The sequence below is a fragment of the Triturus cristatus genome, chromosome 1_2 (assembly GCF_964204655.1).
Source record: "Triturus cristatus chromosome 1_2, aTriCri1.1, whole genome shotgun sequence".
NCBI classification, from domain to species: Eukaryota; Metazoa; Chordata; class Amphibia; order Caudata; family Salamandridae; genus Triturus; species Triturus cristatus.
Window position 1 is genome coordinate 381142860 of NC_140580.1, and position 27592 is coordinate 381170451.

A 27592-nucleotide genomic window follows, 5' to 3' on the forward strand; every position below is an offset into this window, starting at 1 on the left:
TTGTACAACTATATTTTTTACAGCTATATTTTTTTTTAGATATTTTTGTACTTACCATTATAAATATAGGATGTAGATATTTTTGACATCAACATTTATAACTTGATATTTGTTTACGGGAATATTTTGTAGGTCGATATTCTATCAGTGAACCATTCAAATGATCCTCTCACTCACCGAGGACCCCTCCAATGCCAAAACCAAGTTCTGCGACGCCATGACCAACGTAGCCAAATGGATGAGAGACAACTGCCTCCAACTCAACTCTGAAAAAACATGAAGTACTGATCTTCAGAAAGAACACTTCTGCATGGGACCACAGCTGGCGACCTGCAGAACTTGGACCTACACCGACCGACCATGCATGCAACCTTGGCATCATCCTTGACAGCCAACTGACCATGAAACAACAATTCAACGCAGTTGCCTCCTCCTGGTTCCACACACATTGTATGCTCTGCATAATCTTCAGATGTCTTCCACTCAACACCCGAAAGACCGGCGCTCAGGCCCTTGTCACCAGCCGCCTCGACTACGGCATTTCCCTCTATGCCGGCATCTCCATCCAGCTCCTCAGAAGACTCCAGACCATACAGAACACTGCAGCCAGACTCATCCTGGACCTCCTAAAATGAACCCACAGCGCCCCTGACCTGAAAGACCTCCATTGGCTGCCCATCCAGAAAAGATGCCAGTTCAAGATACTCATGCACGCCTACAAAGCCCTCCACGACATGTCTACATCAACCATCGACTCAACTTCCACCAGCCCTCTAGACACCTGCGCTCGCCTGCGCATCCCCCACCCGCATCTATCACAGCTGCAGTGGTGGCAGCACCTTCTCCTACATCCCTGCCAAGACCTGGAACAGCCTTCCCCTTCAGCTCCGCACAGCCCTCTCACTGGCAGTCTTCAGAACGAGACTCAAGACCTAGCTCTTGGATGTAGACACAGCGCCCAGATAAAACTAGGGGTGATAGTGTTGAGCTTTACAGATGCTGTTTGATTGAATGGGGAAAACACATTTTGGAGCATCCCTTTTTCTCTGCCCCCGCTTGACGGATCGCCCCAAAACTTTTCTTGCGTGCTATACATGACTTGCATGGTAAAGGCATGTGTAGTAAAGACATACATGGTAAAGGCATGCGTAGTAAGGGTATATGCATGTTAAAGACGTGTGGTAAATGATGCATAGTAAAGACTGCATTAGAAAGGCTGTTTCCTGGGCAAAGAGAGTAAGAAAGAGTGAGAAGGAGAGGGGTAGGAGAGAAATATTGAGAGAGAGATAGAAGAATACGAAGATGAAGTACTATGGGCTGTGTGCAGGAATCCTGCTACCTTTCTATTGTCTCGTTTTCTCTTTTTGTAGCTCCCGTAGCTGGCTGTGCCCAGGGTCATGAATAGATAAATCTGTGACACTATGGAAAGGGCATTTGAAATGCACACAGGTGCAAACTCAGCAGAATGTGTCGATTTGCATCATAAGAATGTTATCTTCTACCTTAAATGTTCGAGAAGTTAAATGAACTGCTTATCAGATCATATTTAGAACTACATTTATTCATTTCTTAGGAAAGTGATGGTTTATTGCTTTAGGGGCACTTCGCATTTCAGCATTATACTGTGTCTTAAAAGCAAAAAACAATGGAGGCACAATTTCCAGAGGAAGTCCTTCAGCATTTGTAGCAGGTCAAACAAGGAACTAAACATTTATCCCAGAGAATTATAAAGTAGAAATAAATTCCTGTTAAAAAAGGAAAAAAGATTTCGATGTATCAACATCCATTCACAAAGCGTAATGGTGCAATTTGCATACACACTATTTTTGCAATATGTTATCCTACTGGTGTTGTAAAAGGTCACAGAGCAGACTGTCCTTTAGCGGCAAGTGTAGGATGGGCACAAAACGGCCTGCATGATGAATATGAACAATTTAACAGTTTGCGAACCCCTGTGGTTAGCTGCAAATGCAGAGAAGAAGCTTGCAAAGAAAAGCAGGCTTCCACATGATCTAACAGGAAGCATTATTTTTAATAGCAACCTAGCAGCCTGGTGCATTGAAAGGACAGATATTTAAAAAATATATATTTCCCATTTTAGCCACTGCCTAATCCCCCATACCAACCAGTGCTTGATTTAAGCCAGTGGTTAGCGGTGCTCAGCACTGGCACTTAATCATTAACACCAGCGCTTTAGGCAGGGGGAGATTAAGGGGCAGATGTAGGTAAAAAGATATTTGCGAGTTCTTAATAGCGATTTTTACCGAATCGCTATTAAAAACTCGCAAACCGCTATGTAGTTAAAAAATCGCAAATAGTTTGCGATTCAGTAAAAATCTCAAACTCCATTCCAAATCGGTATTAACGATTCAGAATGAGCGAAATCGCAATTTTAAAAAATAGCAAATTAGCGAATCTGCCATTCAGGTGCACCCTGATAACATCGCACACAGGAAGTGACCACACCCATGCTGTTTCACTGTGCCTGAGGCTGTGGGAGAGGCAGAGAGCAGGAGCACATACCCAGGAGCTGCACAGGAGTTACCAGTCAGACACCAAATACCAGGATGGACACACAGGAGAAGGGTAAGGAGCCTGCAGAGAGGAAGAGGAAGCAGAAATTTAGTGAGAGGGAGTTGGAGGTTTTAATTGAAGAGGTGGTGAAAACTCACGACCAGTTGTTTGGAAAGAAATCCCTGCATGTTCCAGAATCCCAGAAAAGAAAGATCTGGCTTGAAATACAAGGCAAAATGAATGCCATTGGAATCACCCAGCACTCCATCGACGAGCTGAAGAAGCGCTGGTATGACCTGCGCTCCCGTGCGAAGGAGAGGGTGGCTGACAAGCTAAAACAAGCAAAGAAAACAGGTGGGGGACCATTCATAGCGCCTGCAACAACACCCCTGGATGAATTGGTGAAGTCCACCCTCCAGCCTGAGACCATCAGTGGCATAGAAGACGTGGACAGCTCAGCCAGAGACAGCAACAGACAAGGTAAGATGCATGCACAGCATGGCATGACCCCCCCTCCATCCCCCATGAGCAAATCAGAATTCCACTCCAGTCCATATTTTGCAGACAACCAGCAATGCATCATGGGAGATGTAGTCCCAAAAACCATATAGCATACCAGTGAGTCAACACATGCTATAACACAAATGCTGCAAGGCAAGTCAGTAAATGGACATTCTGTATCCACAGGCGAACCTGCGCCCCAGACTGTTGAGAGGGAGACACAAGAGGCACCTGGGGAACACCTTTTTCAGGAGGAAGAGACCCTGTCACCCACAGATATCACACCACCACCACTCATACCCAGGAGGTACACACTGGGTAGCCTGCAGGAGATGGAGGGGTCAGAGGAGGAGAGCACGGGAGCCCCACAGACCATGCACAAAGAGCCAGCACAGTCTCCTGAGACACAGTCACCCATGCAGCGTAGCCACACCAGTGGTCCCCGACGCAGACCAAGGGCACACAGTCCAGATGCGCAGGGTGATGGATCCAGTGTCTTCGCAGGTCTTGAGGGCACCATGGTGAAGGTGCAGCGGCTGCAAGGGAAGACAATGCAATCAATGCAAGGTCAGATGGTGTCCATGAACAAGAACCTTAGGGACATTAAGGAGGGCATCAATGGACTGAACAACACTGTTGCAGAGGGCATGCAGGACATGGCTGAGGCAGTAAGACTGTTGGGCAGCCAAATAGACAGTGAACTTGGCGCAAGGCGCAGAGAAAAAAAAAAGCGCATGGAGGGATACACAAAGGCTGTGAGCCGCCTATGCAATGCCACTTCTGTCCTCACCAGACACACAGTGGCCATGCAGTTGGAAATGGCCCACTGCAGCCAGGATGTTGCTAGGGGATTGGTGCATGTCACCACTTTGGTTGAACTGCTCCAGACAGCCAACATTGCTGCCACAGGGTCTGGGGATGGTGGAGACAGTGAGGAGGTCACCAGCCGCAGCAGCATAACTCCACCCGTTGCTGAGCCCAGACGGTGTAGTGCAAGTCAAGGGCCAGCAGCAGAACAGTCCTCTAGGGAGGGCAGTGTGCAAACTGAGCGAGGCACTGCTGTGCGTGGCTGCAGGAAATGAGTCCATGCTGCTGCTGACATTCGCAGTTGGGTGAGGTAACCCATGTGACCCACTGATAGGGGATGACAATGTGCATGCAGTGTGTTAATGCCATGCTGGGCTACTCAAGGCACTCAGAGGCCAATATGGTGAGGCGGTGTGCATTTCTATTGCCTGATGTAAGGACAATAAAACACCGTTACACAATTGTCATTAATCGCTTTGTCTCATTACTTACTTTGAAATAGTTGCGTGTGATCTCAGCACGGCTGTGCAGTGACCGTGAACATTCCTCATCCTCTGAGTCAGAATCAGTGATTTCAACTGGGGTTCCCTTCTTTGTGGCCAGGTTGTGTAGCATGGCACAGGTAGCAATGATTTTGCAGCATATCTTGTGGCAGTACTGCCGTGCACCTCCACTCTTGTGGAGGCAGCAAGACCTGCTTTTCTGGAATCCAAATGTCCGCTCCACCACATTCCGCGTGGACTTGTGAGCAGCATTGTATCTCCTCTCACTTGGGGTAGATGGGTTGAGGAATGGGGTGAGTATGAACGCACGCACCGCATATGCGCTGTCACCTAAGTGGAAAAGGAGGGAACATCAATCACAGGCAACAACAGATACAACAAAGGTATACATCAGGGTGTGTCACATGCATTTACCTAGCTGGGATCCTTCTCCAAATTCACCCCCAGGCAGACGTGTATAGATTCCACTGTGCCTGAAGATGTAGGAGTCATGCGTGCTCCCTGGGAATTTCGCTACTATATCAGTTATGATGTGAGACGCATCACAAATAACCTGAACGTTGATCGAATGATATGAATTCCTGTTCCAATATATGTACTCAGTAGCAGAGGGGGGCAGATTGCGATATGTGTCCCATCGATGCACCCTATGACATGTGGGAACTGGGCCATCTGATAAAAATCCATCTTGGTCTTATGCAGTTCCATTTGCGTTGTGGGAAACCGGATATAATGGTGCATTCTTTGAAGCATGGCATCCAGGAAGGTGTTGAAGAAGCGTGACAGGCAACTTTGTGAGACACCTCCAGCCACAGCTATCACCCCCTGGTAACTACCTGATGCAAGTAGGTGCAGGGAACAAAGGACCTGCACATGTGGTGGAATTGCATGCTCCCTGCGTGTCTGCTGCTCCAGGATGGGGTGCAGGTCACATATGAGGTCTAGGATGGTAGTGGGGTGAAGCCTGTACCTCTCATGTATTTCTTCTTCTGTGAGTTGGAAAAGGGTGATGCGCACTCTGTATATGCGTTCCTGTCACCTCATCATCCTCCTCATCCTCTGTGCTGCTGCTTGAATCCTCATCCGCCTTGCAATGACATAGAGGGCCGCCATTGTGTTGAGACTGATGCATTCTGGGGCTGTTTACATGCAGTGCACCTGGTTACCACCTGCTTTGAGTTGGTGGTAATTTGCAACTCGCAAATAGTGATTTTCCGGAAAATCGCTATTTGCGATTTTTCTTACATTGGTCTGCGATTTGTTTTTAGCATTTTCGCACTTTGCGAGGCGCTATTTTGGAGTCGGTGGGTCAAATTCTCAAAATAAGGAATCGCTAACTGACTTTGCTTTTTTTTAACGATTCCTTAATTTGCGCTTGCCTTTTTCCCTTTCTACATTTCACATTGGTCTTTTGCGATCGCAAACGTAGAAATTCTGCGTATTTCTGTGTTTGAGATCAGTATTTTGCTTCCTACATCTGACCCTATGTGAGTTGCTCAGAATCGCAAAATATTGAGATTAGAACCTGGTTTCCCATGTCCGAAGTCGATCGCTCTGGCCTTTATGCCACATCTTCTCCCCACTTTCATGATTCTGGTTTAGGCGGTGTTAAAAGGGGAAATGGGCTGGTGCAAGCTGCCTTCTGACAAGAGTCCCGGCACTTATGTTTTTTGACAAATTAACCACTGGTACCAACCCAGAGCGCCTAGCCTTGTTCACAAAGAGGACGCTGTCCAAGAGGAAAAGATCCCTTTTGGGAATGAATTACCACCCCAATTCAAGCGTTGGTAAGCGATCAAGAGTTTGTGACTGCTGTTGTGGTCACAGCAATTGGTACATACCTTTGTAATTCGTAAAGAGGAAGGAGTTACCCCTTTCACACTTCCTCTTATTTGTGTTAGAGAAGAAGTTGCACAATCTTTTTTATGAGTTGGAAAGGACAGTAGGGTTTGTGACTTCAAAAGGCCTTTGTACACCAGGCCATATTTTAGCAATGGCAAATCAGTGCAAGATGGATTTGTTTGGTGAATGAGTCAATGGCGGAAAAGTGGGGTCTGGGTCATACGGATCTACAAGTCAAGGTAGACCGACCAGAAGCCGGCATTCTGATGGGGTGAATTAACTGGTTGGTAAATCACTTTGGATGGTTTTATGAACCATGCGCCAGCCAATGAGTTTATCAAACTGTGCAGAAGCAGAATGCCATTTCGGTTTAAATCGGGGATTGTTCAGGACAGCTTTCATAAACGTGTGTTCTCTTTTGCTGTAATGCAAAACCCAAACACTGTGAATTAATTTTACAATTTCAGTAATCAAGTGGATTTAGTGTTTACCTTATTTTGCTACTTCCCTTTTGAGACAGAAGTTCAGGCTGGGACCATGAATGTTGTTTTCATCAAATTCCCAGGGATATCGGTCTTCCAACTATGAATCTTTGTGCATTTTGATCATTCGTCCTACACTTTGGCCTTACAGACTTATTTTTCATGCTTTCAGGATATGTTTACTTCAGAGTGGAAACAACAGAGAGCAAAGAGGGATCATAGGGCCAGATGTATCAAACTAAATTGCTGAAATTCGCAAAATTTCAGAGTTTGCGATCGCAATTTAGTTCTGTGCAATGTAGGAAAGAAAAATCTACTCTCAAAATAAGGAATCGCAAAAATTGCGATTCCCTATTTTGCGCAAGCATTTAGAGAATCACAATTTGCGATTCCTTAAGTGCTATTCTAGTAGCCATCGCAAATTGCGATATTGCTGTAAGGAATCCCATGCCCTTAGGGCATGTATGTGCGCCACATTTGCACACATGCACATTTCAGGGGTGCAACAGGGTGTCCTTTAGGAACCCTCGCACCCTTGAAATTGCATGCGCAATTTGCGAGTACCCAATTGCGCACGCAATTCCCATTCATTCCGGTGGGCCTCTTGTGTAGGAATCGTAAAATATTGGCAGATTCCTACATACATTGCATTTTGCGAGTCTATAATAGCAAATAGGTAAAATTCGCTATTATAGATCCGCAAAATGTAATGTTGATACATCTGGCCCATAATCCCTTCTTTACTTCCCGTCCCTGCTGTTGCCTTGATGACTTCTGAGAAAAGGGGATGGGATGGGTGGTAACAGGAATATCAAAGGAGGGGGGTACCTGGCTACCCCTGGCATTGCCTAATTGACAGGGATGGAGATACGCTTGTCTCCCCAGTGGCGCTGTATATAGTCCAGGTAGTAAAGACATTTCTAAATCACAATCTTAAGGTTTGTTTACAGTTTGGAGGATGGGAAACACTGTCAAAATGTGGTGAACAACCCATCTGCCCTATTATAAGTGCCACAGGCTATAACACACCTTGTAATACTGAGGACAGAATATCCCCCAGGTTTGTGACACAGTATCCCATCCATCAGACTTTAAATAGGCCCCTAATTTTTGAAGTCAGTGGTAAAATGTTTCAGCCCGGGCAGTTTAGGGACTTTGGGACACAGGAAAGTGTGCAGGAGAGAAACGTGCAGGCAGGCCATGTCAAAAACTCCAGTTGAAGAAAGCTCCAGTAAGTCTCAAAAGCGGAGGCGAAAGTCGCTTGTCACATCTCCTCAGAGCCATTAGGGCATCTTAGAGGCGAATCGATCAGAAAGGAAATGATATGACTGGGAAAGTCAATATCTGATAGTGAGGGGCTGGGGAAGCCACGATGGATGTGGCAGGGCCGCTCCTCATCCTCCCGCCGCCCTGACAGAGTGAGATTGTCCAATATTGCAGGATGAGAAGCCGAGTATGAGGCCATAAATCACAGAGCTCGTCTCCACCCTTCGACTGCTAATGGATGTGGAGCTATGGGACCTGCAACGCGCAGTCAGCCTGCAGGAGGGAGCTGCACCGGGTCTGTGGCGTCATGTAGAGCAAGGCTCACCGGGTTACAAGCCAGTGAGCGGCACCGGTTCAGTGGCTTCATGTCGAGCTAGGCCCACTGGGTTACAGGCCAGGGCGCTGCACCGGGTCTGTTGCGTCATGTAGAGCTAGGACCATTGGGGTACAGGGCACTGCACCGGGTCTGTGGCGTCATGTAGAGCTAGGCTCACCGGGTTACAAGCCAGAGCGGTGCACCGGGTCTGTGGCGTTATGTAGAGCTAGGCTCACTGGGTTACAGGCCAGAGCGCTGCACCGGGTCTGTGGTGTCATGTAGAGCTAGGCTCACTGGGTTATGGGCCAGGGCGCTGCACCGGGTCTGTTGCGTCATGTAGAGCTAGGACCACTGGGGTACAGGGCACTGCACCGGGTCTGTGGCGTTATGTAGAGCTAGGCCCACTGGGTTACAGGCCAGAGCGCTGCACCGGGTTTGTGGTGTCATGTAGAGCTAGACTCACTGGGTTACGGGCCAGGGCGCTGCACCGGTTCTGATGGAGTCATGTAGAGCTAGGACCACTGGGGTACAGGGCACTGCACCGGGTCTGTGGGGTCATGTAGAGCTAGGCTCACTGGGTTACGGGCCAGGGCACTGCACCGGTTCTGATGGAGTCATGTAGAGCTAGGACCACTGGGGTACAGGGCACTACAATGGGTCTGTGGCATCCTGTAGAGCTAGGATCACTGGGGTATAGGCCAGGGCACTGCAGCGGGGTCTGTGGGATCATGTAGTGCGAGGCCCACTACGGTACAGACCAGGGCACTGCCCCGGGTCTGTGGCGTCATGTAGAGCTAGGTTCACTGGGTTACAGCCAGGGCACTGCCCTGGGTCTGAGGCGTCATGCAGAGCTAGGCCCACTGGGGTCCAGGCCAGGGCGCTGCACCAGTTTAGCGGTGTCATAGCTAGGCCCACTGGGTTACAGGCCAGTGCGCTGCACCGCTTCTGTGGCGTCATGTAGAGCTATGCCCCCTGGGGTCCAGGCCAGTGATCTGCACCGGTTCAGTGTCTTCATATAGAGCTAGGTCCACTGGGGTACAGACCAGGGGCTGCACGACACTATTGTGAGGAGGGCTGACTGACTCCCCAAGACCAGGGAGGGCAGTGCATGGGGCACACCAAGTTGTCCAAACAGAAGGGGAGACCAAAATGAAGCTTTTGATTCCAGGGTCGGTGAGAAGTAGGCCGGAGTACAATTTCCATTATGGGGCTTGTTATGCAAAATCTCTGAATGTATTTGATTACGCCGTATTGCATAATTATGTACCATTCATGGCAAAGATTTAGCGTGAGCACAAGGGAACAGTACCAACGACAAATCATGAGTAGCTACTGTTTGTGGAGCTTGTGGTTTTTTATACTATTTTCTAGCGTGAAATGCGCTACCACACTCAAAATGGACACGACGATGCATTTTATGCAAAAATATATTGCCACAAATTCCATTTTTGCCTTTGGGGTAGTTTTGAGTAACTTCTCTGAAGTTTTGGACAATTTGTCAAGAAGAAAATTACACACTATAGATGAGAAGCATTTACAAATCTACCAGTTGGTGCTTTTTGGATAATTTCCAAAACTTCCCTATGTATGTTATGTTAGTAACTACTTGTGTAAATCGCACATACACCAAAGAAGGTTTCATGGAGCAATAAGAGAAGCGCCCTGTATACTCAAAAAACAGACCTGAAGTCTGTGTGAAAAGCAAACCAGCCTGTAAGGCATTTCGAAAGGCGAAAAGAGATAGAATAGAATGACGGTGGAGAAAGTTCCAGAAGAAACGAGCAAGAAGTTGAAAGATCACCAGGCACTTGAGAAGCCCTGTTGTAAAGCGATGACATGGTGTGACCAGGTTGCAGTGAAAGCGGAAATGGCTACACGCATGGTGCTTTTAAAGATGAATGACAGAAGGGTTACACTCCTTCTTTGCCTGTGCAAAGTATTTCTGCACATTACAAGATACTCTTCCCCACATAGGCTCCCTTTTGAGTTGGATGCAAAAGGGTTCAGTATTTTCACCCTGGTAAAATGGATTTACCCAAACTGGAGTCAGGGGTATTTCAGGAGTGGCAGGAATAATCCAGATTGTAGGATCTTGGTAACAAATAGCAAAATTCCGTGTTCCTGCACTGATTACTTCATATTTTTGTCCGGTAGTTCACCAGAAGACCTCTCAGTAGTCGCAGTAATTCCTGTTCTGGGCAGAATCATGGTCACCTGTAATAAGGTCCATAGAGAGTTTATTTTCAGTCTAAACAATCCCAATTCAGGGGCAGAATGACTGCAGACTTTGATTGCTGCAGATTTATTGGAATTTTCTAAGTATACAAAAAGTGATGGATGGAATGCTTGAATTAATCTCAGCCACTGGTAATTACTTGGGGCCACATCCCAATCCACTGTTATTTTGAACACCATACCACTTCAGTTTGTACCCAGCTATGTGCAAATCAGTCTAATCAGTCTTGACCCTTCTCCATTCCTTCTGAACTCTCTCCAGTCATTTTCCCTTTGGGTTGGAGAAATACGGATTTCGTCAGATTCAGTACCAAACAGCTCCCCCCCTGTACAAGCCCCCCCCCCCCCCAGATAATTTAATTTCAAAATTTGCATTCGGCCCTATCAAATACTTTTATTAATTTATGAAGATTATGGTTGATGAATGCTGCAGTTGTATTGGTGTCGATTATCAGTAAATGAACAGCAGATGATCAGATAATCTCTCTCTCACTCTCTCTCTCTCTCTCTCTCGCTCTCTTTCTCTCTCTTCTTTGTTAGATGCTGCTTGATAGCAGCCAACCTATCGTCTAGTTTGGTAAAGTCAAATCCACATTCTGGAATCAAGTTTCCAAATAGGGGCTACAATCCACAGGATCCTTGTCAGTTTTGTCGCAAACTTTAGCTGCTGTCTTCCTTCCGGCACACAGTATTAGTCAGATCTGCAGAATACCAAAAGATCCAAAGAAGTAATTCTCCTAAAAGCTTCCAGGACTGCAGAACCTGTCCAGCATTGCATTAACAACGAAAGCCGCCCCTCTATATACACTCACAGCTAGTGACCCCCAAAATCTCTTCTGCAGTAGTCACCCATGCCTGGCGCTCATCCAGATTGCATTACCATTCATTCCTTAGTACTCTTGATGCATCTGCCGACATAAAGGACAGCAGCCTTTTGGATTAGTAATCGATTTTAAGCAGAAGTTATCCCACTCTGATAAACCCTTTGCAATATGCCACTCAAGGGCCGCCAGACAAAATCAAAGCTTGTCTGTCTCTCTTGGGGCCTCATTATGATGGTGGTGGGACAACCATGGACAGGACATCAGTGGTGGTGCCACCACCGACAGCCCTCAGTCCAACTGCCGCATTACAAGATTGGTGTTTGGACCCTATACTGTCAAGGAATAGACCGCCACCTTCAACAGGATCTCAGATCCCGAAAGAGCGGCGGTCGCAATCGTAGTCCCGAATGGAGGCAGTGCAAGCCAGGCACTGCAGTCCGGATTATGACATTCTTTTCAGACAGCCTGATCATGGCAGGAACACCACCATATACAGACTGTCAGAAACATACTTTGGGGGCCCCCAACAGGGCTCCTGTCCCTCGTGGCCACTGTAAAGCAGCCTTGGGGCACATGTAGTGCCCCCACTCACATCCATACCATGTGCGATGAAGCACATGGTGCATGGCACACGGTCCATGGATGTGCAGGAAGTGCTCCTGTTTACTGCAGCTTTTCCTGGGTCGCAGCACAACCTGTCATGAGAATGAGCACTTTGCAACCGCCAGCCCAGCGGTCTCATCATAATTGGGTGGTCGCTCTACTGCCTACTTTTCGGGCGGTCTCCTGACCGTCGTGATAGCGGGTGGCAGTCCTAATGCCCACTATCATAATAAGGCCCTTGGCCAGAGCTCAAATTGACCTAGCAAACTATGTGTCATAGGCTAATGTTGGTAATTCTACTAAGATACCTGGAGCTTGAAACTGCAATGATATACCTTGAGACATCCCCAGGTGCCGCTTGAGAAGGTTTTGCTTCATATCCCTTCATCATTAACACTCTTACAGGGATTCTCTTTCTCGCCCACAGAAGGAAATTGAACTTTCCACTTTGGCAAAGATGCAGCTATAATAAATAAAAAATGAATAGGTCCAGGGAGGCAAGCCTGTAGGCCGCATATGGATCATGACGGGCAGCATCGCAGGGGTAAAGTGGTTGTCAGTGTTCAAGTGTGACTGTAAATGTGAAAGGTTTTTGTAACAGAGAAGCGAGGATGAAATGGCAAAGTCTTGTTTTAAAAATGAAAGTCGTAGTCTTGGGTCTTCCTCTTCCGAAGGTATAACATTAGTGGTACTTACACCTGGCAGCTGCAATAGACATACTTCATTGTGTCCCGCAGGGGTTACCTGGGGCCTGGAGGGATTGGAGATCATGGAAGATACCCCACCTGCACCGGAGGAGCTGCAGCCTACATTGACAAGTGGCTGCTGGGAGAAAACCATATCTTTGGCTATCCGACCTGCAAGGTAATTTAGTTTTTGTCATTTAAATTAATGTTTGTGCGTTTTTGATGGATTTAGTTACCCACAGTGGCGGCTTGTCTGCTAAGGCAGAGGAGCGCCACCCCACTGCTTTTTGCAGTGTAAAAAAAGGAACAATAAAATGAACAATAAAATGATAATAACTCAAGGTTATTATCATTTTAGTTTTCTCCGTTGCGGCGGCTTTGTGGGGTGGGGCTGCTCTCAGGGCAGGGGAGGTGTAATTTGCACTCCCTATGTGAGCATGAGAGTTTGGCCGGCCCTCTCGGGCCGCCCAAAACAGTAATGCCACATACCGTGTTCTCCATGCAGGCTGCATGTCACGTCGTTCAGACCAATTACAACGCTTCATTGCAGCGTTGTGATTGCCTGCAGGGAGCCTGGGAGCCCTCCCCCAAGAAGCCAGGAAGAGCACGTAGGAGAGGCAGTGGCTGACCAGCCGGCCGGCCACGGGGTAAGTGATGTTTTTTTAACCATCTCCCCGCCCCACTGCTGCTTCCACTGCATCTAACAAAAAAGATTGATTTGAATTTATTGGGGTATGTCAAAAGGGCATGTTCCCTGCTCACCGTCCATTGTCTCCTCAAATGTTTTCCATTGAGTAGAATCAAGGTCATCAGGCAGCACCCCCATGAGCACCTAAAGAACAGGTAAGGCATGGATCTCAAGCCGCAGGTCCAAAACTGACACCATGTGACTTGGTGAAGCTACTTGATCTCTCCTTTTAATGTCTCCCACTTGACTCTTATTTATTTCCATAAGTACTTGTCATAGGGCAATTGGTAATTAAAGGCAATGAATCACGTCTTGGATCGAATAAGGAGGTCAAGCGATATGACAGGTCAGAAAGTCTGGACATATTTCTAGTCAGGAGATTTAGAGATAATCTGGCTCAAGAAATCTAGAGCTACACTAGGTCAGTGGAACCAGATGTACTCTGGACTAGGAGATCCTAAAATACCCCAGGCCAAGGAACCTAGAGATACTCTAAGTTTGGGGTATCTAGAGGTACCCATGGCCAGGGAATCTAGAGATACTGTGGGCCAAGCAACCTAGAGCTACTCTGGGTCAAAAGATCTAGATATGCCCTGGGTCAGTAGATCTCCAGATACTCTGTGTCTAGAGATCTAGAGATATGACAGGCCAGGAAACCTATAAATACTCCAAATAATAAGCTGTAGATATTCTCCTGGTCAAAATTTATAAAGATACTTTGGGTCTAGATGTCTTGAAATACTCAGAGTGAGGTGTTTTTCAGATAATCTGCATCAATAGATCTAAAGATAACCGGGTTGAGGGGATTTAGGGATACTTTGGGTCAAGAAATCTAGACATACTTCAGGTCAAAATATCAAGAGATGCTCTGGGTCAGGAGACTAACAGATCTCTAGCACACAAGAAAATGTGATAATCCAAGGCATGATATCGGGGTATATAATGAATAAGGTGATCTATGATTATTCTAGGGAGTTTACTTTGGGATGTTCTTTGTTTTTTGTTCTCTCATTAGTGAATTTTTTACAAACAATCTTTGGCAAAGCCTAACCTCTCACCTATGTGACCTATTGACTTTGCCAATTCTTTTTTGACAAAATGCTTTTTGCTGATGTTGTAAAGCATAGTCGAAAAAAAGGAAAACAGACATAATGATGTATTGCTCTCAAGAGCACACATTAGTCATGAGTCATTCAGTTGGAGCAAGTATGTGTGATGATGTATGTGACTATGTGCCACCACACATAATTGTGCCTACTAAATGACTCTGCACCATTTTCTTTCTTATTTTTATTTATTGATCCAAGATGGCTGATGCCACGTGCAGCGATAAATAAAAAAATGAATTTTCAATTGTGCAAAAACGCATTTGTGAAAACGGAGCAGCTTGTCTGCTAATGTAAGCTGCCAAGACCTCCCCCAAAATATTTTAAGGACAGAAAGGGTGGGAAAGTGACACGTAGTAGGTGCAACTTATGTAGGGGACTTAAACAAAATATTTTGACCAAACCAAGGTGGAGGAGGTGGGAGCAACACAGAGTATGTGGAGTGTGTTTTCATCAAGAAAAGCAGCATATGAGGGAGAGAGCAAGTGAGGGAGCAACACAGAGTGCTGTAGGGTAAGCAGCACATGATGGAGAAATGTAAAAATTACATGCACTCTCATGTAGTGCTTAGAGAATAAAAAAGTTGTACCAAAATGTGAGTAGTGCAAGGACACAAGTCAGTCCAACAATGGATGGTAAAGAGGCTACGCTCGAGTAGAGGGATAAGCACCAGAAGGGGAAGGGAAGGCAAGCCATCAAAAAGAAGCAAGCAAATGAGAGTGACAATAAAGCCAACCACTGGTGATCAATGGACAGGCTCTAAGCCCACTCCATGCTTTTGTTATGGTCCACAAGAGTCTCTTGTCTACAAACAGCAAAAAGATGTCTGGCAGGCGACTCCTAAAACAAGCATTAAACAGAGTCTGAACTCCTGGGAGGGGATGGGGGAAACTTTTTTGGGAGAAATTAGATTTAATTATTTAGTAAGTTTGACCCCTAAGAGGTTCTGTGCTTTAGAAGCAGACCACAGCATTAAATGGGATGAATCCGTATCAATAATGGAATAGAGTGCCTAAACCGATATGGCACACTAGCCCCAAAAAAGCATAAAAGTGTCAAGATATGAAATTTAAAGGGATTTGATTCATTCAAAAAAATTACAATTCCTCTTTGCTACTTAATCTCCTTAAGATATATACCTGTGTAAGACTCAGTTGTGTTTCTATGAATTGTTTTAATTGGTTGAATTTAGATAGAAAATCCAAGTTAACCCCGGCAGTGTGACAGTACCATTTTCATCATAAAGATGATCTTCAAGTAAAATATATGTCAATGTCAATGTCAATGTCAAATGTTTTTGTAGAGCGCGCATATCACCAGACGGTCTCAGGGCCCCTATATCATTCAGAATGTATGTATAAAACCAGCAAAAAAGTTGTTAAAACCATTAGTGCATGGCCAATAATTTACTTATACACCCACATACATTCCTCCTAACAATTCATATACAATTTGCAATACATATTAACCATACATAAACAATCCCCATCACTTTATCGAAACAAGAGTGCAAAAATGGGTCAGTGACCCCTGTTATGTGGATTGTATGAAGTTGGAAATGTCAAATATTGTACATGTAATCAGTGTGTTTTAATTTTGCTTTTGATAACTTTGACATTATTAACATAGCCTCTCTGCTTGCACTGTAAGGTAGTCTTGCTAAATAGAGTATTTATGCACAGAAGGATTGGTTAATCCATGTAAAAGCCCCAGTGCAGCCAGTGAGCGTAGACACACTCACCGGATTTACAGTAGCATAGTTTAGTAAATGTTATTCAGGGGGTGTGAACCTCAAACTTCCCAACTAAACAACAGTATTCTGCACGGTGGAGGGCCAAGATTCCCAAAGTTTGTGATGGATGTTTCCATGAGGAACAGGGTCAGTACAGTTGGCAAAAAACAATAGGTTGGAATTCTACCCAAGTGATTGCCACTTGCTAGACTACTTGCAAGCATTCGTCCTATTTTGGGTGTTTGATTACCAGTGGAACCTCAGGAAGTCTGAGAATGGGGCAGGAGTACTTCAATGGGTGCAGATTCACTCTCTCTCTCTCTCACTCTCTCTCTCTCTCTCTCCCTATATATATATATATATATATATATATATATATATATATATATACGAATCACCCCAAAACTTTCAAGACAGGAGCTGACCTGAGTGAACAATTAGTTTTGAAAATGTTGTGAAGATTCGTCAAACGGCGCCAAAGTTATTGGCAAATCAAAAAATGCTTTTCCTATGGAAACAAGGTTCTAACTATATCTACCTACTGGCTACTGCCAGTAGGTTATATATATATATGGATACGGAAAGAACGACATCTAAGCTGACATATGAAAAAGTATCCATTGCTGCTGAGCAAACTACATCGGGATTGCAGCCTCCCCATTGGCCACTCATTCACCAATCAGAAGGAAGGTGACTATTTTTGAACGAAGGAGTGACTGTGTTGCATTTCACGAACCTGAACGAGAGCACTGAGGAAGGCGAGAGACGCCGAAATGCATTTGCTGTTCATGGTTTTATTAAAATGAATTTTCGGACACCCCGTGAGTGCTCCTTAATTGTGGCGGAGTTGTTTAGAAACACGCGAGCCCTACCCTCGCGCAAGGAGTCACCCGTTATGGAGTTCGGCAGTGGCATATGGTGGGAAATCGTGCAAGTTGTAAAGTCGCCCATACTGCCTGAACCGCAGCTGGAGAATTCTCTCGTCCACCTATGGAGGTGGCAAACTATACAAGTTTGTGGCTCCCGCTTATTGAAACGGCGCCTACGAGAATGTGGAACTAACAATTCCTGCGGCTGCAACGAGGGGTGCCCGACAACACAGGATCTCACAAGTGGCAGGCCCATTTGGGAAACGATGGAGTGCGGCTGGGGTTGTATCAACAAAGCTCCAAATGGATACGGAAAGAACGACATCTAAGCTGACATATGAAAAAGTATCCATTGCTGCTGAGCAAACTACATCGGGATTGCAGCCTCCCCATTGGCCACTCATTCACCAATCAGAAGGAAGGTGACTATTTTTGAACGAAGGAGTGACTGTGTTGCATTTCACGAACCTGAACGAGAGCACTGAGGAAGGCGAGAGACGCCGAAATGCATTTGCTGTTCATGGTTTTATTAAAATGAATTTTCGGACACCCCGTGAGTGCTCCTTAATTGTGGCAGAGTTGTTTAGAAACACGCGAGCCCTACCCTCGCGCAAGGAGTCACCCGTTATGGAGTTCGGCAGTGGCATATGGTGGGAAATCGTGCAAGTTGTAAAGTCGCCCATACTGCCTGAACCGCAGCTGGAGAATTCTCTCGTCCACCTATGGAGGTGGCAAACTATACAAGTTTGTGGCTCCCGCTTATTGAAACGGCGCCTACGAGAATGTGGAACTAACATCCTGCGGCTGCAACGAGGGGTGCCCGACAACACAGGATCTCACAAGTGGCAGGCCCATTTGGGAAACGATGGAGTGCGGCTGGGGTTGTATCAACAAAGCTCCAAATGGATACGGAAAGAACGACATCTAAGCTGACATATGAAAAAGTATCCATTGCTGCTGAGCAAACTACATCGGGATTGCAGCCTCCCCATTGGCCACTCATTCACCAATCAGAAGGAAGGTGACTATTTTTGAACGAAGGAGTGACTGTGTTGCATTTCACGAACCTGAACGAGAGCACTGAGGAAGGCGAGAGACGCCGAAATGCATTTGCTGTTCATGGTTTTATTAAAATGAATTTTCGGACACCCCGTGAGTGCTCCTTAATTGTGGCAGAGTTGTTTAGAAACACGCGAGCCCTACCCTCGCGCAAGGAGTCACCCGTTATGGAGTTCGGCAGTGGCATATGGTGGGAAATCGTGCAAGTTGTAAAGTCGCCCATACTGCCTGAACCGCAGCTGGAGAATTCTCTCGTCCACCTATGGAGGTGGCAAACTATACAAGTTTGTGGCTCCCGCTTATTGAAACGGCGCCTACGAGAATGTGGAACTAACATCCTGCGGCTGCAACGAGGGGTGCCCGACAACACAGGATCTCACAAGTGGCAGGCCCATTTGGGAAACGATGGAGTGCGGCTGGGGTTGTATCAACAAAGCTCCAAATGGATACGGAAAGAACGACATCTAAGCTGACATATGAAAAAGTATCCATTGCTGCTGAGCAAACTACATCGGGATTGCAGCCTCCCCATTGGCCACTCATTCACCAATCAGAAGGAAGGTGACTATTTTTCAACGAAGGAGTGACTGTGTTGCATTTCACGAACCTGAACGAGAGTACTGAGGAAGGCGAGAGACGCCGAAATGCATTTGCTGTTCATGGTTTTATTAAAATGAATTTTCGGACACCCCGTGAGTGCTCCTTAATTGTGGCGGAGTTGTTTAGAAACACGCGAGCCCTACCCTCGCGCAAGGAGTCACCCGTTATGGAGTTCGGCAGTGGCATATGGTGGGAAATCGTGCAAGTTGTAAAGTCGCCCATACTGCCTGAACCGCAGCTGGAGAATTCTCTCGTCCACCTATGGAGGTGGCAAACTATACAAGTTTGTGGCTCCCGCTTATTGAAACGGCGCCTACGAGAATGTGGAACTAACATCCTGCGGCTGCAACGAGGGGTGCCCGACAACACAGGATCTCACAAGTGGCAGGCCCATTTGGGAAACGATGGAGTGCGGCTGGGGTTGTATCAACAAAGCTCCAAATGGATACGGAAAGAACGACATCTAAGCTGACATATGAAAAAGTATCCATTGCTGCTGAGCAAACTACATCGGGATTGCAGCCTCCCCATTGGCCACTCATTCACCAATCAGAAGGAAGGTGACTATTTTTGAATGAAGGAGTGACTGTGTTGCATTTCACGAACCTGAACGAGAGCACTGAGGAAGGCAAGAGACGCCGAAATGCATTTGCTGTTCATGGTTTTATTAAAATGAATTTTCGGACACCCCGTGAGTGCTCCTTAATTGTGGCGGAGTTGTTTAGAAACACGCGAGCCCTACCCTCGTGCAAGGAGTCACCCGTTATGGAGTTCGGCAGTGGCATATGGTGGGAAATCGTGCAAGTTGTAAAGTCGCCCATACTGCCTGAACCGCAGCTGGAGAATTCTCTCGTCCACCTATGGAGGTGGCAAACTATACAAGTTTGTGGCTCCCGCTTATTGAAACGGCGCCTACGAGAATGTGGAACTAACATCCTGCGGCTGCAACGAGGGGTGCCCGACAACACAGGATCTCACAAGTGGCAGGCCCATTTGGGAAACGATGGAGTGCGGCTGGGGTTGTATCAACAAAGCTCCAAATGGATACGGAAAGAACGACATCTAAGCTGACATATGAAAAAGTATCCATTGCTGCTGAGCAAACTACATCGGGATTGCAGCCTCCCCATTGGCCACTCATTCACCAATCAGAAGGAAGGTGACTATTTTTCAACGAAGGAGTGACTGTGTTGCATTTCACGAACCTGAACGAGAGTACTGAGGAAGGCGAGAGACGCCGAAATGCATTTGCTGTTCATGGTTTTATTAAAATGAATTTTCGGACACCCCGTGAGTGCTCCTTAATTGTGGCGGAGTTGTTTAGAAACACGCGAGCCCTACCCTCGCGCAAGGAGTCACCCGTTATGGAGTTCGGCAGTGGCATATGGTGGGAAATCGTGCAAGTTGTAAAGTCGCCCATACTGCCTGAACCGCAGCTGGAGAATTCTCTCGTCCACCTATGGAGGTGGCAAACTATACAAGTTTGTGGCTCCCGCTTATTGAAACGGCGCCTACGAGAATGTGGAACTAACATCCTGCGGCTGCAACGAGGGGTGCCCGACAACACAGGATCTCACAAGTGGCAGGCCCATTTGGGAAACGATGGAGTGCGGCTAGGGTTGTATCAACAAAGCTCCAAATGGATATGGAAAGAACGACATCTAAGCTGACATATGAAAAAGTATCCATTGCTGCTGAGCAAACTACATCGGGATTGCAGCCTCCCCATTGGCCACACATTCACCAATCAGAAGGAAGGTGACTATTTTTGAACGAAGGAGTGACTGTGTTGCATTTCACGAACCTGAACGAGAGCACTGAGGAAGGCGAGAGACGCCGAAATGCATTTGCTGTTCATGGTTTTATTAAAATGAATTTTCGGACACCCCGTGAGTGCTCCTTAATTGTGGCGGAGTTGTTTAGAAACACGCGAGCCCTACCCTCGCGCAAGGAGTCACCCGTTATGGAGTTCGGCAGTGGCATATGGTGGGAAATCGTGCAAGTTGTAAAGTCGCCCATACTGCCTGAACCGCAGCTGGAGAATTCTCTCGTCCACCTATGGAGGTGGCAAACTATACAAGTTTGTGGCTCCCGCTTATTGAAACGGCGCCTACGAGAATGTGGAACTAACATCCTGCGGCTGCAACGAGGGGTGCCCGACAACACAGGATCTCACAAGTGGCAGGCCCATTTGGGAAACGATGGAGTGCGGCTGGGGTTGTATCAACAAAGCTCCAAATGGATACGGAAAGAACGACATCTAAGCTGACATATGAAAAAGTATCCATTGCTGCTGAGCAAACTACATCGGGATTGCAGCCTCCCCATTGGCCACTCATTCACCAATCAGAAGGAAGGTGACTATTTTTGAACGAAGGAGTGACTGTGTTGCATTTCACGAACCTGAACGAGAGCACTGAGGAAGGCGAGAGACGCCGAAATGCATTTGCTGTTCATGGTTTTATTAAAATGAATTTTCGGACACCCCGTGAGTGCTCCTTAATTGTGGCGGAGTTGTTTAGAAACACGCGAGCCCTACCCTCGCGCAAGGAGTCACCCGTTATGGAGTTCGGCAGTGGCATATGGTGGGAAATCATGCAAGTTGTAAAGTCGCCCATACTGCCTGAACCGCAGCTGGAGAATTCTCTCGTCCACCTATGGAGGTGGCAAACTATACAAGTTTGTGGCTCCCGCTTATTGAAACGGCGCCTACGAGAATGTGGAACTAACATCCTGCGGCTGCAACGAGGGGTGCCCGACAACACAGGATCTCACAAGTGGCAGGCCCATTTGGGAAACGATGGAGTGCGGCTGGGGTTGTATCAACAAAGCTCCAAATGGATACGGAAAGAACGACATCTAAGCTGACATATGAAAAAGTATCCATTGCTGCTGAGCAAACTACATCGGGATTGCAGCCCCCCCATTGGCCACTCATTCACCAATCAGAAGGAAGGTGACTATTTTTGAACGAAGGAGTGACTGTGTTGCATTTCACGAACCTGAACGAGAGCACTGAGGAAGGCGAGAGACGCCGAAATGCATTTGCTGTTCATGGTTTTATTAAAATGAATTTTCGGACACCCCGTGAGTGCTCCTTAATTGTGGCGGAGTTGTTTAGAAACACGCGAGCCCTACCCTCGCGCAAGGAGTCACCCGTTATGGAGTTCGGCAGTGGCATATGGTGGGAAATCGTGCAAGTTGTAAAGTCGCCCATACTGCCTGAACCGCAGCTGGAGAATTCTCTCGTCCACCTATGGAGGTGGCAAACTATACAAGTTTGTGGCTCCCGCTTATTGAAACGGCGCCTACGAGAATGTGGAACTAACATCCTGCGGCTGCAACGAGGGGTGCCCGACAACACAGGATCTCACAAGTGGCAGGCCCATTTGGGAAACGATGGAGTGCGGCTGGGGTTGTATCAACAAAGCTCCAAATGGATACGGAAAGAACGACATCTAAGCTGACATATGAAAAAGTATCCATTGCTGCTGAGCAAACTACATCGGGATTGCAGCCTCCCCATTGGCCACTCATTCACCAATCAGAAGGAAGGTGACTATTTTTGAATGAAGGAGTGACTGTGTTGCATTTCACGAACCTGAACGAGAGCACTGAGGAAGGCAAGAGACGCCGAAATGCATTTGCTGTTCATGGTTTTATTAAAATGAATTTTCGGACACCCCGTGAGTGCTCCTTAATTGTGGCGGAGTTGTTTAGAAACACGCGAGCCCTACCCTCGCGCAAGGAGTCACCCGTTATGGAGTTCGGCAGTGGCATATGGTGGGAAATCGTGCAAGTTGTAAAGTCGCCCATACTGCCTGAACCGCAGCTGGAGAATTCTCTCGTCCACCTATGGAGGTGGCAAACTATACAAGTTTGTGGCTCCCGCTTATTGAAACGGCGCCTACGAGAATGTGGAACTAACATCCTGCGGCTGCAACGAGGGGTGCCCGACAACACAGGATCTCACAAGTGGCAGGCCCATTTGGGAAACGATGGAGTGCGGCTGGGGTTGTATCAACAAAGCTCCAAATGGATACGGAAAGAACGACATCTAAGCTGACATGAAAAAGTATCCATTGCTGCTGAGCAAACTACATCGGGATTGCAGCCTCCCCATTAGCCACTCATTCACCAATCAGAAGGAAGGTGACTATTTTTCAACGAAGGAGTGACTGTGTTGCATTTCACGAACCTGAACGAGAGCACTGAGGAAGGCGAGAGACGCCGAAATGCATTTGCTGTTTATGGTTTTATTAAAATGAATTTTCGGACACCCCGTGAGTGCTCCTTAATTGTGGCGGAGTTGTTTAGAAACACGCGAGCCCTACCCTCGCGCAAGGAGTCACCCGTTATGGAGTTCGGCAGTGGCATATGGTGGGAAATCGTGCAAGATATATATATATATATATATATATATATATAGATTGTCGGCTATCCAATGATCGAGTAGCTGTCCTCCCATTGGCCACAAATTGACCAATAAAATCACTGGATGTTAATGCAATGTGCCAGAGTGTCAAACACTTTACTGCTCTGAAGAAAGCATAACGCTGAAACGCGTCTGCGAGAATTCTTGACATGTCCTGCAAGTGCACCTACTGAACTGTAGTTGTTGTGTAATACACGGTCTCCATCCCGGTGTTTGAGGTGCACCTGCCGAGAGTTCAGGAAACAGGCCCTGTGATGGAAAGTGGGAGCGTATTTGAATGGTCTGACTGAACCGCCGCCATCGCAACTTCGTCGACCATGCAGGTCGTCAGTTATGCAAACTGAGGGTTTCCTACCATATGACGGACACCCGCGGATTATTGTGTTTAAAATCGGCAGCAGGCGAAGGACGTCATGGCACATTGCTGACAGCTCAGGGTGACTTCCAGTTGTGCTTGGACTAAGTGGAGGCATACAACATTTGTGAATATTGAAACCAACATTATTCATGAAGCATCAATGCTATAAAACATTTTTGAAATTGTTGGCTATCCAATGATTGAGTAGCTGTCCTCCTAGTGACCATGAATTGACCAATAAAATCACTGGATGTTAATGCAATGTGCCAGAGTGTCAAATACTTTACCGCACTGAAGAAAGCATAACGCTGAAACGCGTCTGCGAGAATTCTTGACACGTCCTGCGAGTGCACCTACTGAGCTGTAGTTGGTGTGTAACACACGGGCTCCATCCCCGTGTTTGAGGTGCACCTGCCGAGAGTTCCGGAAACAGGCCCTGTGATGGAAAGTGGGAGCATGTTTTAATGGCCTGACTGATCCGCCGCCATCGCAACTTCGTCGACCATGCAGGTCGTCAGTTATGCAAACTGAGGGTTTCCTACCATATGAGGGACACCCGCGGATTATTGTGTTTAAAATCTGTGATGGAAAGTGGAGTGGGAGCATATATATATATATATATATATATATATATATATACTACACACACACACACATACGTAAGTTCCTGACCTAAAAAATTAACAAGTTTACATTTCTTAGCTCTTAGTTAAACATCCCCCCCTCCCCCAAAGCTACCCCCTGTGGATTAGCAGCACAAATGGAGACCATTGGGGTTGACAAGAGGAAAGAAAGCTCTCTAGAACTCTCATTACTAGAACTCTGATGTCCTGGCTGTGCCAGTAGAGAACGATAGCACCCCATCGAAATTGCAAGATTCACTGTAACCCCAGAGACCAGGAGGTTTTTACCCAGAAACTTTACCTGATCATAGTTGTGCTCTGACCCTTAAAAAGTATATGTTTAATTGGTCTATACACAATTGGCGGAAGATATTTTCTTATAAATTCCTAGTATATGGCACCAGGAGTACCCAGAGCATGTAAGTTAAGCAGTACCTAATTTGTAAAATAATAAGTGCCAGGGTCCTGACCAGAAGGCCACTGTACCTTGCACCACCCATCGCCTCTGTCGTCACTGTCAAAACAACTACTAACCATCTCTCTTGCCTGCAAGTGTGACAGTTCAGATTATTATAGGTCCCCAAAGCTAACAGAATGGCTGAGGAGGCAGGTTTTAGTAACTTTTAATGTATATTGTATTCATAAACAACCACTGTTCTGCTCATCTCCAAATTAGATGAACAGCGCCACCATGTGGCAGACTGTCACAAGAGCTATGTTGACAATTATGTAGCGGTGCGGACCTCTGGAAATCAATTAAGTGCTGGTGCCGAGCACCAGAATCACTGACACAAATTAAGCACTGAAGTTAAGTATCCCTTGTGGAATGAAGCCCTGATTATACCACCACGAGTGTGACAAAGCAAAGCATGACCCCCAGTCTGCCATTGCAGACTGGTAAAGCGTTTTTTAAATTTCTATCTCTACTTTCCAATTTCAACACTTGACGAAGCGGAAACCTCCATTTTTAATATTTATAAGTCACCTGAAGGTTCGGCTAAGGATCCCCAAAGGCAGGGTGCATTACATTAAAAAGAAGGACGTGTTTTGATGACTTTACATGCCCTGACAGTGAAAACCCCACATTGTTGTTCTTGCTGTAGTAAGACTGATAGACCTATTGGCAAGTATTGACCTACACACTGACAACTCAGCAGTGCTAACATCCAAATGGGACTATTAAATCTGGTACTTTGAGGTATAAAAAGAATTGTTGAGTTAAACTCAACTTGTTGCTCAAGTTGAATTGAATGTAACTAATACAAATAGCAATTTTAGAAAGTTACCACTATGATGCCAACATTTTCCAGTAGCCGGTTTCTGTTGTAAGCAACAGCTGTCTTCGAGACATCTTTCTGCCCTCCTGAAGAAGGGATAGCATGACTCTCTGGAAGAGGAACAAAGCACCTGTTGAGGGAAGAAGTATAACTTCCTCATGGCCAGATAGCCAGACTGGCTGTTAGCCCAAATAGCGAGCTTCAAATAGGAAACCGCCTTTCAAGGGCAGATGGTAATCACACTAGGAAGGGGCTGCTTTTTGTTTAGGCATCTCGGGCAAGGAAGGAAACCCTGTTGCCAAACTGTTTTTCAAGGGGTGTGTAGCCCCCAGGTAGCCACACATATGGGTTAGGCTAGGGAGCTCCACTCACCAAGAGAAGGGTCTCACCATGTTGGGAGTGGGCAGAATAGTGCACCCTGGTATATCTAGATTCCACACTTCACATGAAGTCATCATTAGGCAGGAGGGGACCTGGTAACCTATTGGCTATTTAGTTGCCACCACCCCCAATGCTCGTAGAGAACATATAAGTGGCACCCCTGTCACCTAGACCTCAGATCACTACTGTATTGGAAAGAAGACCAAAGAAGGACTGTCCTGCTGCTCCCTGGACCCAGCAAAGAGAGGCTGCATCTGCTGAACCTGAGGCCTGGAAAAGAGAAGTCTGTCACTGCAGTGCTCCTCTAGTGAAAAAGTTGCCCTAATGTGCCAGACGAAAGAAGTGGTTCCAAGAGTCAGTTGGCTGACTCCCTATTACAACCACAGAGCCATAAAAGCAGAGAAGACTGCACCCTTGAGATCTCTGCGCCAACAACCCTGTCTGTTGCCGAATGCCTAGATGCAACTTAGGGGACCGAGTCCCACTCCCGACCTTCACAAGTTACCCCGAGTGCACTGGACCTGTGAAGGCCATCAGAGTGCAATAAGGTTGCCCTGCAAGAAGGTTATTGCCAACTAAAGGAATACACTGAAATTGCTGTAAATGGAGACCAGTAAACCTCTGGCAACTGGTCCTGCAGTGGACTTCATTGGGACACTGTGGAACGTTGCCCCACCTCAAGCTTGAGGACCGAGGGGTGACCACAGGAAGACCCACCACACAAACTCAGCATCCCCTGCATCTTCGGAATCCTTCAGCACCCTGTATCTATTCCATCAGAACCATTTCCATTGACTTCAATAGCTGGAGACTGCTAAAAGTGACAGATAACTGACCCCCAAGACCTATGTGGTCCCTGTGACTGGTCCCCTATTGAAGTTGGCCCACTAAGAGTGCCTAGATAGTGGTTTCAACTTCCTTGTTGTGGCTAACCCTAAACCCCTATTGCGTTGATTACAATGATGCAATGCATCGCGTGAAAAAGCTGTGATTTTTTATTTCTTTTAAAAATCATATCTCTGAATTTGTCCGGTAGATTTTTGGCATTCAGGTGCCTATTGACAGATAAAAGTAAGATATAAATTGGTGATTGATTTTTACTGTGTTGTGTTTTCTTCTTATTCTACTGTTTTGGTACTTCTTAATGTTTTACACTTGTCGTTTGATAGAGACTGACTGCTCTGTACCACAGGCTACCCAGGACGGAGCTAAAGTTTTACAAACAAACTTAACTGTACCTGATACGGAACTATGTCATTTTACACGGTGAGGCCGCAAATCCACTCCTTATAATAGTACACGTCTCACACCCTGGTATCAGTTACTCCCAGTGCATAAGGGGGAGACAGGAACTCTGGGACCAGAAACCAGGACACTCATAATAATGCCACAGATAAACTCTGTGTTGTATGCTAGGTCAAATTATGCACAAGGTTTCACGTGTCCAGTAGGCCTTAAACCCCTTTGTTATCTACACTTCTTGGCTGTAACTAGTGTGCCTCCTTATGTTTCAGGAACTCTACAAAACCACAGCACATTTCGATCCGGAAGGAATTTTGGGGACAATCAACTCGGTGTTTATGGCATTCTTTGGCCTACAGGTACGTCAGAACAATGTTTGCTGATGCTTTTTCCACATGGTCGCATTACTACAAAGACAAACATCGAAAATGTCAAAAGGTCTTACTTACCTTTGCATACAAGAAAGACCAATTGGAATTGCCAATGCTTTGGTGTATTGTACAATATTGTATCTTCCACGTTTCGTTGCAGATTTTCTAGTGAACACTAGGGGGCATATGTATCAAACGATTTTTTAATCGCAAACGCTGCGATTCGCAAAATAACAGCGTTTGCGATTAAAAAATCAGTAATCGGGATGTAT

At 46.4% G+C, this 27592-nt stretch overlaps 1 protein-coding gene across 1 annotated transcript in view; it reads left to right on the plus strand.

The window, feature by feature from the left end:
• Positions 1-27592, plus strand: part of LOC146867398 (heparan-alpha-glucosaminide N-acetyltransferase-like) — a 1041362-nt gene that overhangs the window by 780701 nt on the left and 233069 nt on the right. Inside the window, exons 13-14 of the mRNA XM_085605125.1 lie at positions 12631-12757; positions 27222-27308. Of these exons, the coding sequence (XP_085461251.1) occupies positions 12631-12757; positions 27222-27308 (214 nt within the window). The remainder of the gene's footprint in view (positions 1-12630; positions 12758-27221; positions 27309-27592) is intronic.